This window comes from Mobula birostris, chromosome 5, assembly GCF_030028105.1.
Source record: "Mobula birostris isolate sMobBir1 chromosome 5, sMobBir1.hap1, whole genome shotgun sequence".
Lineage (NCBI taxonomy): Eukaryota > Metazoa > Chordata > Chondrichthyes > Myliobatiformes > Myliobatidae > Mobula > Mobula birostris.
The window spans coordinates 156,462,343-156,483,191 of NC_092374.1; the positions used below are offsets into that span (position 1 = coordinate 156,462,343).

General features: G+C 38.3%; 1 protein-coding gene across 2 annotated transcripts in view; it reads right to left on the reverse strand.

Moving 5' to 3' along the window:
• The window catches only part of scel (sciellin), an 82,542-nt gene that overhangs the window by 30,580 nt on the left and 31,113 nt on the right, over positions 1–20,849 (reverse strand). The window contains exons 6-10 of one of the 2 annotated variants that reach the window (XM_072257300.1): positions 19,033–19,089; positions 10,385–10,450; positions 4,965–5,000; positions 3,797–3,835; positions 370–405 (exon numbers count right to left, since the gene is read on the reverse strand). In XM_072257300.1, coding sequence (XP_072113401.1) covers positions 370–405; positions 3,797–3,835; positions 4,965–5,000; positions 10,385–10,450; positions 19,033–19,089 — 234 coding nt within the window. The remainder of the gene's footprint in view (positions 1–369; positions 406–3,796; positions 3,836–4,964; positions 5,001–10,384; positions 10,451–19,032; positions 19,090–20,849) is intronic. The other variant, XM_072257301.1, reaches the window with a different exon arrangement.

The following is a 20,849-nucleotide window of genomic DNA, read 5'->3' on the forward strand; positions in this document are numbered from 1 at the left end:
TTAAATTTGCAAGTTTGCTAAGATTGAAGCACAAACAAAGCACATGATAAAGGAGAGTGCAAATAGGTTTAAAGCAATGGAATGCTTAGTAACACCAATAGATGGCAGCTGTAGTTTAGAATTCATGCAGAACATTAAGTGGTTATTCATGGCTATGTATAAGCTCATAAGTTCAAGTGATTGTTGTGACTCATCAACATGATCAGTCAAGTCATATTATTTTACTGCTGTGCTAATGGTCAGTAGAATTGCAAATTATTTGAGTTAAGCTGTAATGACTGCTAATATTGTACTGTATTACAATTTTCTGTTCTCCAAGAAGTTTCTTGCAGTTTACATTAAATGAGATAAACTAAAACAAAAGCTTACATCTTTGGCAATTCATCGGTTTTGAATTGATATGACCTAAGTTTGGAACAAAAAAGATACAAGCTTTCAGGTGGTACATACACTAAAACATCAATGCTTTGAATCATGGTAAAAATAACTTGTAAATAATGAGTCTTAACTTTTAGTCGGAAAGGCTTCAAACCAACTCTATTTCAGAGGCAGAGTTCAACATGTTCCGTTACAACAATTAATATGTACTCCAGAGAATAAACATATCTATTATTAGAAACAATATACAGTCCATCTTAGCTCATATTAGATCATGTTACCAAATATTCTATTGTTCAAAGATATTGAATGGTTTTGAATTGATGGTGATAGTTGTAAATCAGTAAATCAGTATCTTTCTATCTTATACGTGCTATGTGTACTTTGTGCTGTGTGTAACTTTCTGTACTGCGTTTAGCACCATGACCCTGGAGTAACATTGTCTCATTTGGCTCTATTCATGGGTATTCATGTCTGGAATGACAATTACAGACATGACAATTAAACTTGAATTGAACTGAATTGAATTAAATAACCTGAGCGCTTTTTTTTATTCTTAAAGTGAGAATGATATACAATTAGAGTATTTTATTTATATGAGTAGTTCTTATATTTGAAAAATCTGAAAATTAACGATTTATCACAGTTTTACACGGCTGGGGTTAAAATTTGATTTTAAAAATACCACAATTCAGCTATTACAGCAAAAGCTGAGGATTCATTTAAGCCACGAAAAGAGCACAATATGATCCATTAATTCCACTGGTGCAATGTATAAGAAAGCTTCTTGAAAATGTACCAGTCTCTGAAGCTAAAATCACTAAAATACATAGCTCCTGATAGTATAGAAAGCAGCACCCCCTAGTGGAAAATAAATCTTCTTTACTAAATCACACAGCAACAAGCTTCCACAGTTTATAAGGACTGGGACTCTCAGTAGCAAAATATTAAATATTATGTTCAAATACCAAATGCAGACTATATAGGCAGTAAGCACATCAGAAATTTATGTTGTCTAACAAAGGCATCATGGCCTGTAGGGCTATCCCAATGCACAGAAAATAGTGAATACTATTATGGGCATAACCTCCCCCAACATTGACAGCATCTACAAGAGGCAGTGCCTATGAGGGTGGCATATATCTTCAAGCATCTCCACCATCTTGGGGAGGAGGTACAGAAGCCACATTCCTAAAACCATCAGGTTCTCTAACCAACCTGCACAACTCTGTCCCTTCCTCAGCAATGGAATGCTATGGATGTACTCTTGCACTTCCATGAATTTGACTCTGATAGTTTCACTTTATCACATTGTCTTCTATTGTGCAGTCCCCCCCCCCTTACTACCCTGTATAATTTTATCTATAATATATATTTAATTGAAACTCAGTGGCCATTTTATTAGGTACCTCCTGCACCTAACAACGTGGCCTCGGAGTGTATATTCATGGGTCTTCTGCTGCTCTAGCCTATCCAGTTCATGGTTCGACATGTTGTGTGTTCAGAGATACTCTTCTGCACACTGCTGTTGTAAAGTATAGTTATTTGAGATACTGACACCTTCCAGTCAGCTTATCATTCTCCTCTGACCTCTTTCATTATTATGGCATTTTTGCTCACAGAACTGCCACTGGTTGTTTTTTTGTTTCTTGCTTCATTCTCTGTAAACTCTAGAGACTGTTGTGTGTGCAAATCCCAGGAAATCAGCAATTTCTGAGATACTTAAACTACTGTGTCTGGCACCAACAGTCATTCCTCGGTCAAAGTCACTAGAATCACATTTCTTCCCCCATTCTGATGTTTGCTCTGAACAACAACTGAAGCTCTTGACCATGCCTTCATGCCTTTATGCACTGAGTTACTGCCTCATGATTGGCTGATTAGATATTTGCGTTAACGAACAGGTATACAGGTGTACCTAATAACGTGGCCACAGAGTGAATATTCTGTGTGTTGCATGAACCCATGTGCCTAGTATGCAGCTTGAAGCAAGTTTTCCATTGTGCCTATACTTCACCATGCTTGTGCATATTACAATAAACTCAACTCGATGACATAAGAAACTGGAGCAGGAGTGGGTGATTCAACCCCATGTATCTACTCAATCATTCAATAAGATCATGACTTACCTCACACCTCAGATTGCTTCTCTGCATATATCTTAGATTCAAGAAATATCAAAAACTCTGTCAGTTACCTGCTGAAGTTCTACAGGGCTCTTGAATAGAGAATAGAAATTCACTACCACTTGGGTGATTTTTTTCATGTCTTTCTAAGTGCCTCTTAAACACTACTATTCATGCCTGCTTCCTCCAGCGCTCCTGACAATGCATTGGAAGCATCTACCACCACTGTGTATAAGACTCATCTGCATATCTCCCTTAAACACTCACTGGTTCACCATCAAACTATGCCATCCATTATCTGACATTTCTACCTTTGGAAAGGAACTCTGACTGTTTAAGGATTACGGAACTGAGGGTAATAAGAACTGGTGAAGAAGAGGAGTTGGGGCCAATGTAAATCATCAGGCTTGAACAGCCAGGTAGCCTACTCCAGCTCCAATGTCCATCTGTTCTTTTTAGATCAGCCCTTTGTGCTAAGAACCATTTAAGGAGACTCATTTAAGGAAGATGATTTGAAGATCATTTAATATGACACAGTCAGAACACATCATCTGGGAGGGCCAGTCCAAACTTTCCTGCTTTGACAGCCAGGAAGATGAATCTTATACTGCTACCTAAACTCCACATTCCTTCCCATCCATGTGGTTATCTAGAGTCCAAAAGCTTATCTATCTCAGCCTTGAATGAGTGATTAGGATGGAGAAATCCATAGATTTGCACTTCTCAAGAACAATTTACTCCTTGTCTCAGTTCACAATTACTGAAGTTTTATCCTTAGACCTGGAACCCTATTCCTGGACTATCCAGCCAGAGAAAACAACCACTCTGTATCTACCATATCTACTCCTCACAAGACTTAACATTTCAATGAGATGTTTATAAGCAAACTTAATATTGAGCACATTTGCAACATGCCTCATTATAACCAGAATAAAGTATATGCTTTTTAATAAAAATGTGTATTCTAAAAAGATGTTTCATGCCAATTGGAAAGTACAAGTGATTCCTAATGTGTTCCTGAGACTATTAGAGAAAGAGGGAGGAGACTGACAAAGAGCAGGAAATGTGGTCTGGGCCAAAGAATCCATGAGCATATTGAGGGACCAAGTGACCTTCTCCTGCTCCAATTTTCTTTTGTTCTTACGATCTTCTAAAACCCCAACTTTGTTTCCTTCAGGCTTGGTTAAAGTCAATATTACTAATAATCAGATTTAATCGATAATTTGCAACTGATGTATTATTGCTATAATCCAAAATTCACTTAATAATTTAGAACTTGAACACTGTTTTACCTCTGAGTGGTAGTTTTACTCTCAGATGTTGGTCTTGTCCTAGGACAACAGAGAAAGAAATGATTCAACTTATGGTGTCTTTTTACATTGCTTACATGTTAGTAATGAATGGAATGGAAGTAGACAATAATAAACAAATTGAATAGTTTGCATCTATTCTACTTTTAACATAGATATTGTCATCCATGGTACAGTATGTACAGCAGTTCTTAATCTTCTTCTCATCAATATAATTAAACAAGACATGCATTCCAAAATATGCAAGCACAAAATCTGCACACAGATATAAAAGGCATAACAACATTTATCAAAACTGGTGTCATGCTAACTATCTTTTGTTTCAACATCAATGTAACCAAATTCTTCTTTGTTCAGTATCTGAGAAACCTCTTTGGACTTTACTACCATTCATTTGCTTTTGGTATCAGATCTATTGATCTTCCTGACTAACTGTTCATTTTGCATCAGCTTATATGCCACCTGAACAGTCTGATCTTATTTTCTCATCTCACAGCTAGTCAGCAAAGCTTAAACCTTTCCACCTCTGAAACATTAGCTGCTTGTCCTTGTACTTCTCTTTGTCACCAAAGCTCACACCACAATTTTACTGCTGCAAACATTCTCCATGGCAACTTGTCATTCTTCAAATTAATACAAGTTACAGCTAATTTGGAATTCTGTTGCATAATCTTTCTCTCATCCTCCAAGACTTTGGAAAGCTTTATTAGTTCCCTATCCTTTAACATTTGAAATTTAAGATCCTTAGTAATGGTGTTCAAGTCTTTCCACCCTATGTCAGTCACATAATTGGGCCCACAACTCCCTTTCCTCTAACTTGTTCTTTTTGCAAAGGGAATTATTAACACTGTTATAATTGATGTCATTTTTAAAAACTATCCAATGCTATTTTCCACTTAATTCTTTCCCTCCTTTCAAAATCCTCCTTAAAATGCTTTCTTTCTTGTTTTTGTTCATGAACTGCATCCAAGCCACACCATCTCAACATAACAATCTTCTCTTCCCCTCCCACCATGTCCACCACCACAATCATCATACCAATCTCCTCCTATCCCCAGGCTACCAACTTCATTGGCTTGGCAAGAAATTGTGATGTGGTTGCCCCAAGTATTACCCAGAAAGTAATGTTTTTGTTTGTCCAAATACTCACGTTGTTGAAGTTTCTTCCATTTTGTATGAATTACTCCTAGAATCGATTTGAAAACAAATATTATATTAAAGATCAATTCATGCTCTACTTTTCAATATTAAGTTATGCATCATCACCAAAATATTGGCTGGGGTTTTCCTTAGACTTGCAGCTTTTCCATTACCGAGAAAGTGATTGATATTTTATTTATCGACACAGAGAGGCTCTCACAAAATACTACTTGAGGACTCTATTGGTCAAGGTCAGCCACAGATGTTGCATCCTAGCTGCCTACGTGGTACACAAGCCATTATGCAAACCAGGGCAGTATGATATGGAGGGCAAGCTGCTGTCCATGCAGCAGGTTCCCCCTCACCAAAGGAACAGCTGAGACCAATACAGCTTGGCACCAGCAGTGTCACAGGAGTTGGCAGTCAGTGTTGAACTCAATGTAGGACTGCTTTAGGGGCCTGAACTCTGGAGTTTTCTTTGGATTTTACTTCCAAAGCCTTCCTCATGAGTGGGTATAACCGTGAGGCATCTGAGGTTTGAGATCAGGTAATTTGAGAAGCACGGCATCGGGAGCATTTAATAGGTAGTGGGAGCTTATCTCCACTGTCTCTCCTGGCTATGACAACCTTAAGGAACCAAAAAATATTTCTAATACTAACTATATTATTATTAAATAAAAATTATTATACAGTTGGAAAGAGGGCAGCTTGGAGGAATTACCTTTGTCAATCTATGACAAAAATTATATAAACTCACCTGTTCATGTTACTTAAATTCATATTAATCTTAAAGAACATACATAATATAAAACATGTATGAGAAAGTACCTGTCATGCAGTTTATTAAAAACTAGATCCATGATCTGTGGTATTTGGCAATGGAAAAAAATTTTGATTTGAAAATGGTCTAACTTCTTAAATTGTTACACTTTCAGGCTCTCCTACACAACATTAAGAGTAACAACCCACTGGGCATATGCTGTAGCAATGGAGTGGTTCAGATGCTTGATTACAAGTTTGAGACCTGCACTGCAAATCTGATGATATCAGTTACAATTACCCCAACAATGCAACTGGAGAACTTGAACTACAGTAATTAATAAATAAAAACTAATAATCAATGAAGAACCAGACTGGCACTTAGAAACACAACTAATCCAGCACTGTTGATCTGGGAAGGTGATATGTTGGCTTTACCTGTCCTAACTTTTATGAAACTCCAGACTCACAGTCAGCCAGTGACAAATTGGCTCTGAATAAAGTGGCTAGCTAGCTTCTCAGTCACAGAAATTTTGGGATGGACAATAAGTGCAGGCTTACCCAAAAACCAATAAATAAGTACTCAATTCAGTAGCCATTTCAGTGTAGATTTTAACCTGAACCTTTTGAAAATGGATTCAACTTTCTTCTGCTTGTGTTAAGTCATACAAGATGGCACATGAGCGAAGAGTTTAATAGACAAGTGAAAGGATGGAACCTATGCTAACTTAACAGAGTTGTGATGGAAGGAAAGGAAAATCAGTCTTGTCATCTCTATAATTAATTGTAAAATAAAAGCCCACTGCTAACACTGAGATTTCCTAACGTAGATCATACGACAGTCCCAGCTCTTACCACAGACTGCTGCTGAAGTTTAAGTGGTCTGCTTATTGGTGGCTGGATAAAATTCCTTTCCTAAAGAACATTAGTGAACTAGCTTCCTTGTTTTAACAATCCAGTGATGTCCTTGACACCATTACTGATGCCATATTTTTTCATTCCAGTTTTAGAGATTTGAATTTGTTGTTAGCTCATTGTAGGCCTTTGGACATGCAACCCAGTAACTTAACCACAATTACAACACACACAATATGCTGGAGGACATCAACAGGTCAGACAGCATCTTTGGAGAGGAATAAGTACTCAATGTTTTGGGTAGAGACCCTTCACCAGCTTTGGAAAGGAAAGGGAAATAAGCCAGAATAAGAAGGTAGGGGGAGGGGAACTACAATGTTGCCTTACTCATTTCACCTTAGTATCAATGCCACAGGTTTTATAATCATTCTGTCGGGGTATCAAGTCTTCAGTGAACACCAGACAATGCTTGTTTATCATTCCACATAGATATCAAACAAGCCACATTTATTCAGGTGAATGCTCTTCCATTCTTAGTTTCATTCCATACAGGGTGTTTCATTTACATTGCATACATTAACAAGCCCATAATCTCGGAAGATGAAGGAGCTTTGGACTGCCCAGCCTGCTCATTGTTTCTGGCATTTTCTCTTTTTATTGCAGATTTCCAGTATCTCCTGCTTATTGTTTTTCATGCCCTGTAATCTCTCATGATGGGACCCAAGTTAGGTGGCTGAAACACTTCAATCCCATTTTCTCTTTTTTTTTGCTCCTACTTTGCTTAAGTTATTCTCACAGAAATAAAAATGTTCTGATGAAACGTTACGACTTTATTTTCCTCCACAGATGCTTCTTGATTTGCTGACTATATCCAGCATTTTCTGTTGTTAATTCGGATTTCCAGCTCCAAAGTAGTTTTCTCATGTGTTAGCTATTCTTCACTTATTTATCTATGTAACTTGGGGTGGGGCAATCTTAAATGACTCTGCTAGTCAAAACCTTGTCAAATCCATTTGCACAATGATATTACTCCACAATCCTTTTTACCTATCCTGTCCATTCTGAGAATGCTCAGATGCCTATATATTATTTCAAGCAAAGTTACAATGAAACTTCACCTAAAATTTATTCCTATGTAACATTTGTACCTGACCTTTCCTTAATTACTTCTATCTTAACGTCCCTGTGAATTTAAAACCAAAAATTTTGATGAGTTTAGTTTTTAGTTTTTAGTTTTTAGTTTAGTTTTTCCCATCTAACGTGTGCCAAACAGAGTTATATCAAGTGTCTGTCAGCAGAGAAATGGAAGATAAGTCAATGCATTATCAGCAGACATTGTCCAATCTTATAAATATTTACTGAACAGTGCCTACATATATCATAGTGTCATACATTAAGGAAGCAGGCCATGGTCCACCATCACCATGCTGACTGACGAGTGGGCATATCTCCATATAAATCCCATCTTCCAGAACTCGGTCTGTTGCTTTCCTAGCCTGTACAACTCAAGGGCTCCTCATAATACTCCTTAAATCAGGCAGTGTATTCCAGGTATGCACCACTCTTTGAGTAGAATGTTCCCCTCAGATTGGCCCTTAACTCATACACTAAGTCTATGCCCTCCAGTGTTGTCTACCTTGTATTGGAAATACATTTCCTGAAGTTCACCCAATCTATACCCCTCATCATTTTATATACTGTTTCATGGCACCCTTTAACCACCCCTACTCCAGGAAGAACAAATCTAATCCCTCCTACCTTCCCACATAACTGAAACATTCCATCCCAGGTTGCATCCTGGTGAGTCACCTCTATCCCAAGCCCCTCCAAAATTGTTTCTATGACACTATTTAAAGAATGGTCATGTGATCACCATTGCTCATGATCACTATCAAAATATGCAAATCACTTACGGATGTTTTGCATTTGTTATCTCTTTAGGGTTAAAATATGAATCTCAAAGCCATGTTAAATTTTGGTTAGATGTACTATTTTGCTATATTTACAGGCATTTCTACATGAATCAGAGAAGTATGATTGAATTTCATTGCTGTGTTTAAGCATTTGTTTCTGGCCCATCATTTAGTTCTGAAAGACTTCGGCATCACTGAAAAATTCTGACCTCCAGATATGTTTTCAACCAAGATCCCGCTCTCTACACAAATTGTTGTAAAAGTTCCCTTGGCACGTTTTGATCTATAAATATTACAGGTAGCTCTCCTGATTATTTATCTCTCTGTAGTTAGATGGCCTTGCATCTTATGAATTGGCTGCCAGGTTTGCCTATAAAACATGACTATAAGACTGAACTTCAGATACATAATTTATAAGTTGTGAAGTGCTTTAATACTTCATAAGATTTTGGAACATATTCCCTGATCCTGACATCCCCATGCCATGCCTTTGACAAGGTGCCGCACATGAGGCTGCTAAACAAGATAAGAGCCCATGGACTTACGGGAAAATTACATACGTGGATAGAGCCTTGGCTGATTGGCAGGAAACAGAGAGTGGGAATAAAGGGATCCCATTTTGGTTGGCTGCTGGTTACCAGTGGTGTTGGGGCCGCTTCTTTTTACGTTGTACCATTTGGATTATGGAATAGATGGCTTTGTGGCTAAGTTTGCTGATGATACAAAGATAGGTGGAGGGGTCGGTAGTGCTGAAGAAACAGAGAGTCTGCAGAGAGACTTGGATAGATTGGGAGAATGGGCAAAGAAGTGGCAAATGAAATACAATGTTGGAAAGTGTATGGTTACGCACTTTGGCAGAAGAAATAAACGGGCAGACAATTATTTAAATGGGGAGAGAATTCAAAGTTCTGAGATGCAACAAGACTTGGGAATCCTCGTGCAGGATACCCTTAAGGTTAACCTCCAGGTTGAGTCGGTAGTGAAGAAGGCGAATGCAATGTTGGCATTCATTTCTGGAGGAATAGAGTATAGGAGCAGGGATGTGATGTTGAGGCTCTATAAGGCACTGGTAAAACCTCACTTGCAGTTTTGGTCTCCTTATTTAAGAAAGGATGTGCTGACGTTGGAGAGGGTTCAGAGAAGATTCACTAGAATGATTCCGGGAATGAGAGGGTTAACATATGAGGAACGTTTGTCCGCTCTTGGACTGTAATCCTCGGAGTTTAGAAGAATGAGGGGGGACCTCATAGAAACATTTCGAATGTTGAAAGGCATGGACAGAGTGGATATGACAAAGTTGTTTCCCATGGTGGGGGAGTCTAGTACGAGAGGGCATGACTTAAGGATTGAAGGGTGCCCATTCAGAACAGACATGCGAAGAAATTTTTTTAGCCAGAGGGTGGTGAATCTATGGAATTTGTTGCCATGGGCAGCAGTGGAGGCTAAGTCATTGGGTGTATTTAAGGCAGAGATTGACAGGTGTCTGAGTAGCCAGGGCATCAAAGGTTATGGTGAGAAGGTGAGGAGTGGGACTAAATGGGAGGGTGGATCAGCTCATGATAAAACAGCAGAGCAGACTCGATGGACCAAATGGCTGACTTCTGCTCCTTTGTCTTATGGTCTTATGGTCTGTCAGAAGGGAAATGGAAAATAAATCAATGCTGTATCATCGGACGTTACCTAATCTTAAGCCAATAAGTCAATTTTATCAGAACAAGTCTACAGTTTTTGTGCTGGCTTCATGAAAAATGTGTTAAATGGCCACTGAGTCATTGTCATAGACCTAAGGCTTACCTGTCTATGTTGACTGTTATGTACCGTAATGTCATTATTGCAAAATCTAATTGATATGATATAATAATTTTCCATTTTCAGGAAAATTCATTCTGTGTCACAGTTGTACCTGCTGTATCTGTCCACACTTGAATTCTTCTTTGGAGGACTGTTGAAATCAGTGGTATCGCTGTCTCTGTGGACATGGAGAAAAAAAGTTATGCAGGGGTTTATTTTTAATGGGAGTATAGCAGCATTCTTTCAGAACACAACTTTTTTCAATGAAGTTAAAAATTAAAGCACAAAGCAAATACTAAAGCATAACATTTAGAAGGGTCTTGATTAGAAAGCTAGCCACATTGATTAACTTTTTTTTCCATTTTGGAGGTTGGAAGACTTGGATTCTGTGGAATTGAAAGAAGGCATATGAGAGATGGTATGACAGAGCCACCTAACAGTTCACACATGGTAAAGAGTACAGTTCTGATGGTAAACTGAAGTTCCTTTGAGGAAAAGGGTGATGAATACAAGGAATAGATTTCCATATGGAGTGAAATTGGTTATCCATAATCTGAGTACCACAGAGTGAGAACTTTAGAGGCCTTCTGATGAATGCAATAAGCAAGTCAACTGATCCCAGAGTTACATGGGCCAGTCTAATTCATCAGTCAACTGGCCTTGTTATAAATGGTGTGGAGTGTTGCAGGTACAGTGATATTGTACTTCCATGGAGCTATGATCACTAAGAACATAGATCAGAGAAATGGGCTGCGATCATTGACTATAATTCATGCCGCTCTGATTTCCCAATCTTTTAGTCTGATAATCACAAACTGGGGAAAGTAAATTTGGCACCTTGTTTTCTAAAAACTCCTTCCCAAAAGTGAAGCCATGCAAATTGTTACTCCTGACATTCTAAGATCTAGAATCTGTTACAATTCAGAGTACTTAGTGCTATTAAATCCAATACTTCACTTTGAAGAGCTATAAATAAGAGAAATTCTATTCTTCAAATATAACTAAATATCTACAAATGTCAAATTATTTTTTAGGATCTTTCTTTTTATCCTATAAATTTCTCAAGTACAATCCCAAGTTCAGAAGATGTGTAGCTTAGATGGCTGATGGTTGTAGTACCAGCCATTCAGTGGACACACCACAATCAACAGTACGCTGACGCTGTCTCCTCGGATGATGATGAAACGTTTGCAAGGAAATTGCCAAGATCAGAGAACAACTCAACCTAACCACAATACTAAATGTTTTGGAAGAAGTTGATCTTTTGTGGATGGAGTTATATAGAGCACCGTGGAAAGAATTACCTGGTGGAGAAGCATTGGAATACATCCTAAAGGATTGGGATTATGTTCCTAAGAAGACTGAGTTGTAGAAAATAAGAAATACTTCTAAAGCCTTGCACCTCTAACCAGAGGAAATATGGTACATGAAGTGCCCATTCTATTGTTGGGAGATTACTGGCGACGGATCCATGTACCTTATCATTAGTTGAATGCCAGTTACATGCAGTCTATCTAATAATCACTGATTATTAGCCAGGTGATCAATGGATAAGCACCTTAATTCTTCTTACAGAAGTTAAGTTGATTACTCTCAGAACAGAAATAGTTAAGTGAATATTAAGTGGAAGTTTCGGGATGAAGTAAAACATTGGTAGATATGATAATATGACCAGGGAGATGTAGGCATTACAGCTCACACTGCAGATAATTCACTCCCTAATCTCAATCATTAGTGCTATTGGATGGTTTAGACCAGATTCTAGATATTGGGATTCATCACAGCTTTCTTCTAAATAACTCTGGTATCCAATGGTGCAGTTTAAAATTGTCCCAAATGTGAACAAGCCACATATTCCATGCTAAAATATCGGCTTTGTCGGCTTTGTATTCTGTATTGCGCGTTTATTAAGTTTATCATGGTAACTAGTCATATGAGTGGGGGCATGGTAAAAAGTGAAGAGAATAAATTATGTATTCTTGATTATTTCATGGCAGTTTGTAGCTTGCAACTGGCAGAGATTTTATCTTTTGTTGACTGCTGAGATAATGCTTAGCTTACACTTTAGTTCATTGCTTTAAGATTGTACGCTTGCTAATTGCTAATAAAGGATCAAATAAAGGATTCAACTTTTGGAGCTGGAGGTGCATCATCAAAGTATAACAAATCCAGAGCAGTCGCAGGCTAGCAGCAAATGTTTTGTTTTTGTTTTTGGTTTGGTTTTGTTGCTGCATGGGACTAAAAGTTGCTTTTTAATGATGGCAGAAAAGATCACCGCACTGTAACACGTTGCTTTTAAAACAATTTTAAAATGTGGTAACAAAAGTGACAGCAAACAGATAATCATATGTGAAGAACCTTTTTACCTGTTTCTGTAAAAGGAGATTGAGTTAATACAGCACTTTACACTACCTCATTCACAATTAGAATTGTCAATGTGCAATATTCTAACTAGTAATTATTTTAATTACTTAGGTATATTAAATTTAAATTAGCTACAGGTGTTTGGATAATTTTTCAATTCTATGTTAATATTCGGAAATGTTAGATTATCTTGATTCTAAATGTGAAAGGAGAGCTTGGAACAATTGCTGACAAGTTTTCTAGCTAAGGGTATTTGCATAATCTTGTTTAAAGTTTCTTAATGTGTAGCCACAGTTTATCAAGTTTTTTTTATTATGAAATCATTGATCTTTTCAATATCATACCCTATGGCAGATATGTTGGGCAATAACATCAGACTTTTAATGTAGAATTGTTTAAATGAACTAAATACATCGATAGTTCTGCTTAGTCTTTCAGCATGTATCAAAATATATTGCTACCAGTAACAAATAAGATGGTTATAAATCTGACCCCCAGATGACAAGACAATTGAAGAGATTAGAAGAAATATAAGAGTGTTAATGAATATGGAATAAATAGCAAGACATGGGATTAAAATAGAAAACTTCCTTAGCCAAAGGACAATTATATTGATAAGCTCAATGGTCTTTCCCCCATAAAATCTATATATTTCAACAAAGACATTGACAAAATATCAGTCAATATTTTCAAAATCCCTCCTAGAAGGAAAATAATTTGGCATTAAGCACTGCAAGTATAATTTTAGTTAAATCAACAAATTAATTGAAAACATTATCTCAAATTTCAAATAAACATTTTTTAGCAAACAAAGTAATTCGGAATTACATTCAATTCTGATTTACAATCAATCAATGACCCCAATTATTTTGATTCATACAACTGGTGATTGTGTTTGAAAATTCTTTTACTTCAGATGCATTTCAAAGATTTCAGTAATTATTTTAATCTGAGCAAAAATTTCAGAATTTTAAAGGATCATTTACTTTGGAACAACAAGAGCATGGAGTTTCTGCCTTAAATACTGAACCACACCGATCCTGATTTTAGTCACATGCTAAAATCATTCATTGACCTGTTTGCAATCCAGTAGCACAATATCTGCATGGTTGGGAAGTAGTCCATAGGGTAGCTGGAAGTTAAGAATACAGACTGCAAAAATTAAAAAGAGCTCTTGCTTGCAGTGGAGCTAGGAGAATGAGACAAAAGCGAGACAAGATTTGGAGAATCAACCATTAGGTGACTTGGTTGTATGTTTCATGTATGTCCTTGTGACAATTTTAAGTCAGAACATCAGGTAACTGGCTGACACAGGGGAGCAACCAAGCAATGACAACAAGACGGAAAATAAACAGTAACACATTTCAATAATATTGTTCCTCAGGTACACCGAGACAGGAAGCAATGGACATAGATCATTGGTTCCCTTGGAAAATAAAACAAGGATAAAGGTAGTCACTAATAAAACCACAGATGCCAAGTCAACTAATGATGGGAAGTAAGAATATTAATGAATATGGAATAAAGAGCAAAACTTGGGAGAACTTGGGAAAAACAGAACAAGTTTCAAAAGTCGAAGTTTGAAGTAAATTTATTATCAAAGTACATAAATGTCAGTATATACAACCTGAAGATTCATTTTCTTGCACGCATACTCAATAAATCCAATAACCGTAATAGAATCAATGAAAGACCGCACCAACTGGGCATACAACCAGTGTGCAAAAGAAGTTTGCCCACTAAAGAAGTTGGTCAAAGTTTTAGTTGTCATGCCAAACTCCCAAAGTAGTAGAGGCACTGCTGTGCTTTCTGCATAATTGCATTTTGTGCTGGGCCCAGGTCAGGTCCTCTAAAATGATAACACTGAGGAATATAAAGTTGCTGACTCTCTCTACCTCTGATCCTCCAGTGAGGACTAGCTTATGGACCTCTGGTTTCCTCCTCCTGAAGTCAATAATTACTGACATTGAGAGAGAAGTTAGTGCTGTAGAACCACTCAGACAGATTTTCAATCTCCCTTCTCTACCTTTGATTCGGCCTACAACAGAGGTGTTGTCAGCAAACTTGAACATGCCTTTGGAGCTGTGCTTAGCCACACAGTCATAAGTATAAAGCGATTAGAGGAGGGGGACAAGCACACAGCCTTGTGGTACACTTGTGTGATGGAGATTGTGGAGGACATGTTGTTGCCAATCAGAACTGACAGGTCTGCAAGTGAGGAAATTGAGGATACAATTACACAAGGGGGTACAAGGCCAAGGTTTAGAAGCTTATTGATTATTTTTGAGGGAATTGAGTTAGTATTGAATGCTGAGCTGTAGTCAATAAAGAGCATCCTGACATATGCATCTTTGTTGTCCAAGTGTTCCAGGATTGAGTGAAGAGCCAATGAGCTGGAATCTGCTGTGGACCTGTTGAGTTAGTAGGCAAATTGATGTGATCCAAGACATGTCTCAGACAGGAGTTGATGTGTTTTATTACAAACCTCTCAAAACACTTCATCACTGTAATGTAAGTGCTACTGGACGATATTCATTGAAGAGGCTACCATGCTCTTCTTAGGCACTGGTATAATTGAAGCCTGCCTGAAGCAAGTAGGTACCTCAGACTACCGAAGTGTGTCGTCAAAGGTCTTAGTGAATACTATAGCCAGTTGATCAGAACAGGACTTTAGTATTTGCCCAGGTACCCCATCTGAGCCAGATGCTTTCCTGATTTAATTTTCTGTTCCAAATGGGAGACAGTGGAGGTGTAATTAGTGGTCATGGCTTCTGCTGCCGGGACCCTAAACACTAGAAATTCTTTTGAAAACCTCTCTGGCTCCCTGCATTTAGAAACCCTCCTGTCAATTGTCATAGAATCACAGAGAAGTACAAATAAGAAGCAAGTCCTTCAGCTCATGCCTACTATCAATATTACATTTACACTGATCGTACATTAACTCCCCCCCCTTTCTTATTGTCCTACATTTTCATCAACTCACCCCACCCCCTGGCTATACCTAATTTCGATCACTCACTTATTCACTACAGTGGTCAATTATCCTACCAGCTCACTTCTGTTTGTGATATGGGGAGATACCGTAACACCCAGGGAAACACACATAGTCACAGGGAGATGGTGCAAACTCCACACAGATAATACTTGAGGTCAGGACTGAACCCAGGACTTTGATACAGTGAGGCAGCCTCTGTATTATTTCACAAATCTGTCTAAGTAATGTGAACATCCAGTCCAACAGAAATCAAATCTGGTAATTGTCCCATCAACTGATGACTACTTGCATTAATGGTGGGGCAAAGGTACAGGTTGTTGTTGAATCATTTTCTGCTCCATGGATTTGCCAGTACCTTGTGAAAGTGCAAATTTGAAAAGATGATAGTCACCAGTCATTGTAAGAAATGGAAGTGTTTCTTTTTACTTTGACACCTCGATGTGGCGGTCCAGAACCCTGTTCCTATAGGTCCACAAATTTGTTACAGGGTGGCCAGTCCCTGTTCCTTCACATTCCAATTCCTTATCTATAGGACCAGCGCTGTCATAGTGCCATAAACAGGCTCTTCAGCCAACTTGTCTATGGTGACCAAAGTGCTCACCCAAGCCAGTTCCATTTGCCCATGTTTGACCCATTTTCACTCTTGGGCATTTGGTTAGTATCCCATTTTTAAGAAGCTGATATAAAAAATGTCATTTCAAAACGAAAGACTGCCATTATTTAAAACTGTGTTCAGTTTATACATTTGAGCAACACTATTTGAAGGGCAGAAAATTCAAAAGAAGAAAACAGGTAACTTAATTTCCAATGTAGTCATTAGCAATGACACTTCTAACTCCCTTATTATCTTTACAGAGAGAAAAGGACCACCTATTGTGCTACTGAATTGTTATACAGGCATGGAAATGATTCAGGAATGCATGGAAACAGCATGTCAAAATCCAAAATGACTTCAATTTCAAGAAAACATTCTAATAAGCCCATTACATAGCACCAGTTGTATAAATTATTTTTGTCACAAATTATCCATTAACACTGGAATAGCAGGTTCATTTGCAATGGTTAAATTTTACACTATTTGGTTCATATCACTCATGTGAAGAACAGCATGCTTCCACCATTCCCAGCAAGCAACATCTATTTGGAAATGATTCAGACTTTCAGGACAATTATTTTTGGTTTCATTCTTCAGCAGGAGCCCCACTATTGAGCAGAGTCAATATCCAGCGCAACTGATGTTATTTCTACCTGTTCAGGATTTCTTCAGATCTGTATCGACTGAGCGTAACTTTATTAGGAAGCCTTTCAAATGGCTCAGAAGTGTTAACGGTAAATATAGTTCTATACCTGAAATATACAAAGCTCAGCAATTTTACTTAGTGATTTTGATGTCAAGTGGAACAACAATATCACAGTGGTTAAAAGGATATAAGCTTTCCATTGTTCCTATTTTCCTTTTGCAAAATGCATAACCACATTAACAGATATCAAAACTAGACATCTGCAAAACTTCCCTCACAAACAATAATATTACACTCCATGTTCCAAGCCTTCCCGGTAATGCTCCCCAACTCTTCCTCTGTTACATTAATGACTGCATTGGTGCTGTTTCATGCACCTATGCTCATGCTCATCAATTTCATCAACTTTGCCTCCAACCTCTATCTTGTCCTTAAATCCATTTGTTTCATTTCTGACCCCTCCTTCCCCTTTCTCGATCTCTCTGGCTCCGCCAATGGAGACAAACTGTCGCCCGACATCTTTTATAAACCTACTGATTCCCATATCTTGGCTATTCCTCTTCCACCCTGCTCCCTGTAAAAATGCCATTCCTTTTTCTCATTTCTTTTATTTTCGCTGCATCTATTCGCAGGATGAGGCTTTCCTTTCCAGGAGAATAAGATGTCATTCTCTTCCTTCAAAGAACAGGGTTTCCGTTTCCTCCACCACTGATCCTTCCCTCACCTGCATCTCCTCCATTTCCTTGCCATCCACACTCTCCCCATCTCCTGCCACCTTTAAGTGATAGATTTCCTTTTGCCCTCACCTACCACCCCATGAGCCTCTGCATACAACACACCATTCTCCACAGCTTCCTCTGTATCCAAAGGGAGTGTACCACTAAACATATCTTTACCTTCACTTCCCCCCCTCTATTTTCCACAATGATTATTCCCTCCATGATTCTCTTGTCCATTCATCCCTCTCCACTAATCTCACTCTCGGCATGTATCGCTGTAAGTGGCCAAAGTGCTACACCTGCCCTTTCACCTCTTCCCTCACCTTCAATCAAGGTCCCAAACAGTCCTTCCAGGTGAGGGATCATTTCACCTGCAAATCTGCCTTGTTCAGCTGTTGGTCAGACCTGTCATAAATCAGGGGACTGCTTCATCGAACTCCTCTGCTCCATCAGTCAAAAGTAGAACTTCCTTTAGGCCAAATATTTTAATTTCAATTCCCATTCCCATGCATACACATCAGTCCATGGTCTCATCTTATGCCATGATGAGGTCACCCTCAGGGTGAACAAGCAACACTTTATATTCCGTCTGGGTAGCCTCTAACCTGATGGCATGAATATCGAGTTCTCCTGCCGATAGTTTTTTTCCCTCTCCCTCCCCTCTTCCCCACATTGGCCTTTTACCTCTTCTCACCTGCCTATCACCTCCCCCTGGTGTCCCTCCTTCTTCCCTTTCTCCGATGGTCTACTCCTCTCCTACCAGATTCCTCCTTCTCCAGCCCTTTCCTTTCCCCATGCCTGTCTTCACCAATCACCCCTAGCTATCCTTCTTCCCCTTCTACCACCTTTATATTCTGTCATCTTCCTCCTTCCTTTCCAGTCCTGAAGAAGGGCCTTGACAAAAAACATCAACTTCTTGTTCATTTCCATGGATACTGCCTGACCTGTTGAGCTCCTCCAGCATGTTGTACATTTTGCTTTGGATTTCCAGCATTTGCAGACCTTCTTATGTTTATAATGTTACACTGGTTAGAATGCCTTAGAAGCAAACATACAAGATATACAGAGACACAAGAGTCTGCCGATGCTGGAATCTATATCAACAAACATTGATCTGGAAGAGCTCAGTAGGTCAAGCAGCATCCATAAAGGGGAAAGAAACTGTTGATAGTTTGGGTCAAGTCCTGAATCTGGACTCAGTGTAGTCCTGATGATGAACTCCAAGTAGTTACCATGTATTTTTTCCCTCAATACTATTCTCCATAATACACAAAGAAAGATTTCTCCATCTAATAATCCACATGCACCTCTTAGAAAATCTGCCTGCAACCTTTTTTAATGGACTCAGGGGCATATTGGTTGTTGATATAGCCCTCAGCACTTTGTAACGTAAGCTCCCTGCACTCTTTTGCTATTGTTACAATTGTTGTTGTGACGTCACCTTGAAGGTTTATCCAAAGCTGAAGTCTGTTTTGTCTTGTTGAAATCAGCAGTATCACTTGAGTAAAAAGAGGAATAAAAACTATCAACATTTAAACGGTGATTTGATTGTCATATTATTATCAAAAATGCCATTGTCTACCACGTGTCAAGTGTCTTACTGTAAATTACAAGAATTTGCTAATTCCATTGCAAATTCCCTGCTGTTTTATACAATCTTAACCTTTACCTCGGGAGTTAAAGTGGACCAATGCTATTATTGTTTTGTTGAAAACATTAATCCTCTTTGAAAAGCTTTTCTAATATATTGTACATTTCAAAAGCATATATTTCTAGTGCATGCACCTATGCTGTATGTGCTGTTGATTTTCTGCACTAACGCTATAAAAATAGGCGGTGTCAAGAAAAAAAAATTGAAGCAGTCAACATAAGCTGCACAACTCGAACATATCTTTTGTGGAAGCAAATCAAGAAAGGTCAGCAGTTCTAAAGGAGAGTGAGAGACTCAGGGAGGAGTGATGGTAAGAGAACATCCCAGGAACATCCTAAATCTAGCTCACTGATCTCTTTTGCTCAGTCATTTAAAAAAAACTTTTTCCATGTGGGGAATGTAAAGTTAGTCCTAGTTTTGCTTATTTACCTAAATGGCAAAATTATTTTGGAATAAGATATCCTGCTCTATACCCCCATGTCCCTTTTCATAAAGGAGACTACTTGGGAGGGGCACATGGCCCAGTCCATCAGCCTACAAAAGGTAGGGAATTCAATTTTTTATATGCTTAGAACTTATTTAGAGTTATGGAGACATAGAGCAATACGGTATGGATAAAGGCTCCTTGGCCACACTGACCATGTAATCCACCCATCTAGTCCCAATTTCTGCATTCGGCTCACTTCTGGCACATTTCTGCTTTGCATACATGTAATCACCAGAACAGCTGCAGAACCTCAGCCCCTCGGTTTGTTTTTAAGCTAAATTAACCAGGGTGACATGCCAGTGCTAGTGGTTAGCACAACGATTTATATTACAGGCAATCTGGGTTCAGTTCCTGCTGCTGCCTGCAAGGAGTTGGTATGTTCTCCCCATGACCACGTGGATTTACTCCAGGCTCTCCGGTTTCTTCCCACAGTCCAAGGATGTACCAGTGGTAGGTTAATTGGTTATTATAAGTTGGTTAATTGGTCATTATAAATTTCCCCGTGATTCGGCTAAGATTACATTGGGGGATTGTTGGGAGGCGTGGGTTGGAAGGCCGAAAGGGCCTACTCTACATTGTATCTCAATAAAATAACTAAAAAAATTACTTAGACACCTTTAGAAAACACGGTTTCATTGATTAGTATATCAGTAACAAAATCTTTCCGAATTTGATGACTACTTGTTCTTGTGATATGATGGCATTTATAAAATGTTCTTAAATTGAACAAGCAAATAATAATTCTGTGACTTCAAGTACAGCCATCTACAAATATTCCAAATGAGAGTAAACCTCCAAACACACTTTTGTTATCAGAGGCCTTTTCTAACTAGAATGACAGCAGGTAGATGCAATGATTGCAATAAGGAAGTGATAAGGTGTCCAATGAGGTTCATCTGACAAAATTTGTAGGATTTACTCTTCATTTGATTGCCATTAATTGCTGTCATTAAATACATTTCAAATATAAGGAAATTATCCAAGCAGTAACGAATCAAGAAGCACAAATCATTTTAAAGTATCACAAGAAATAGGTGATTTCTGATTTGTCTATAATGATGTAAATTCTGATGTGCAAGAAAACATCAGACAAAATTAAGCTGATTGAGATGATTAGACA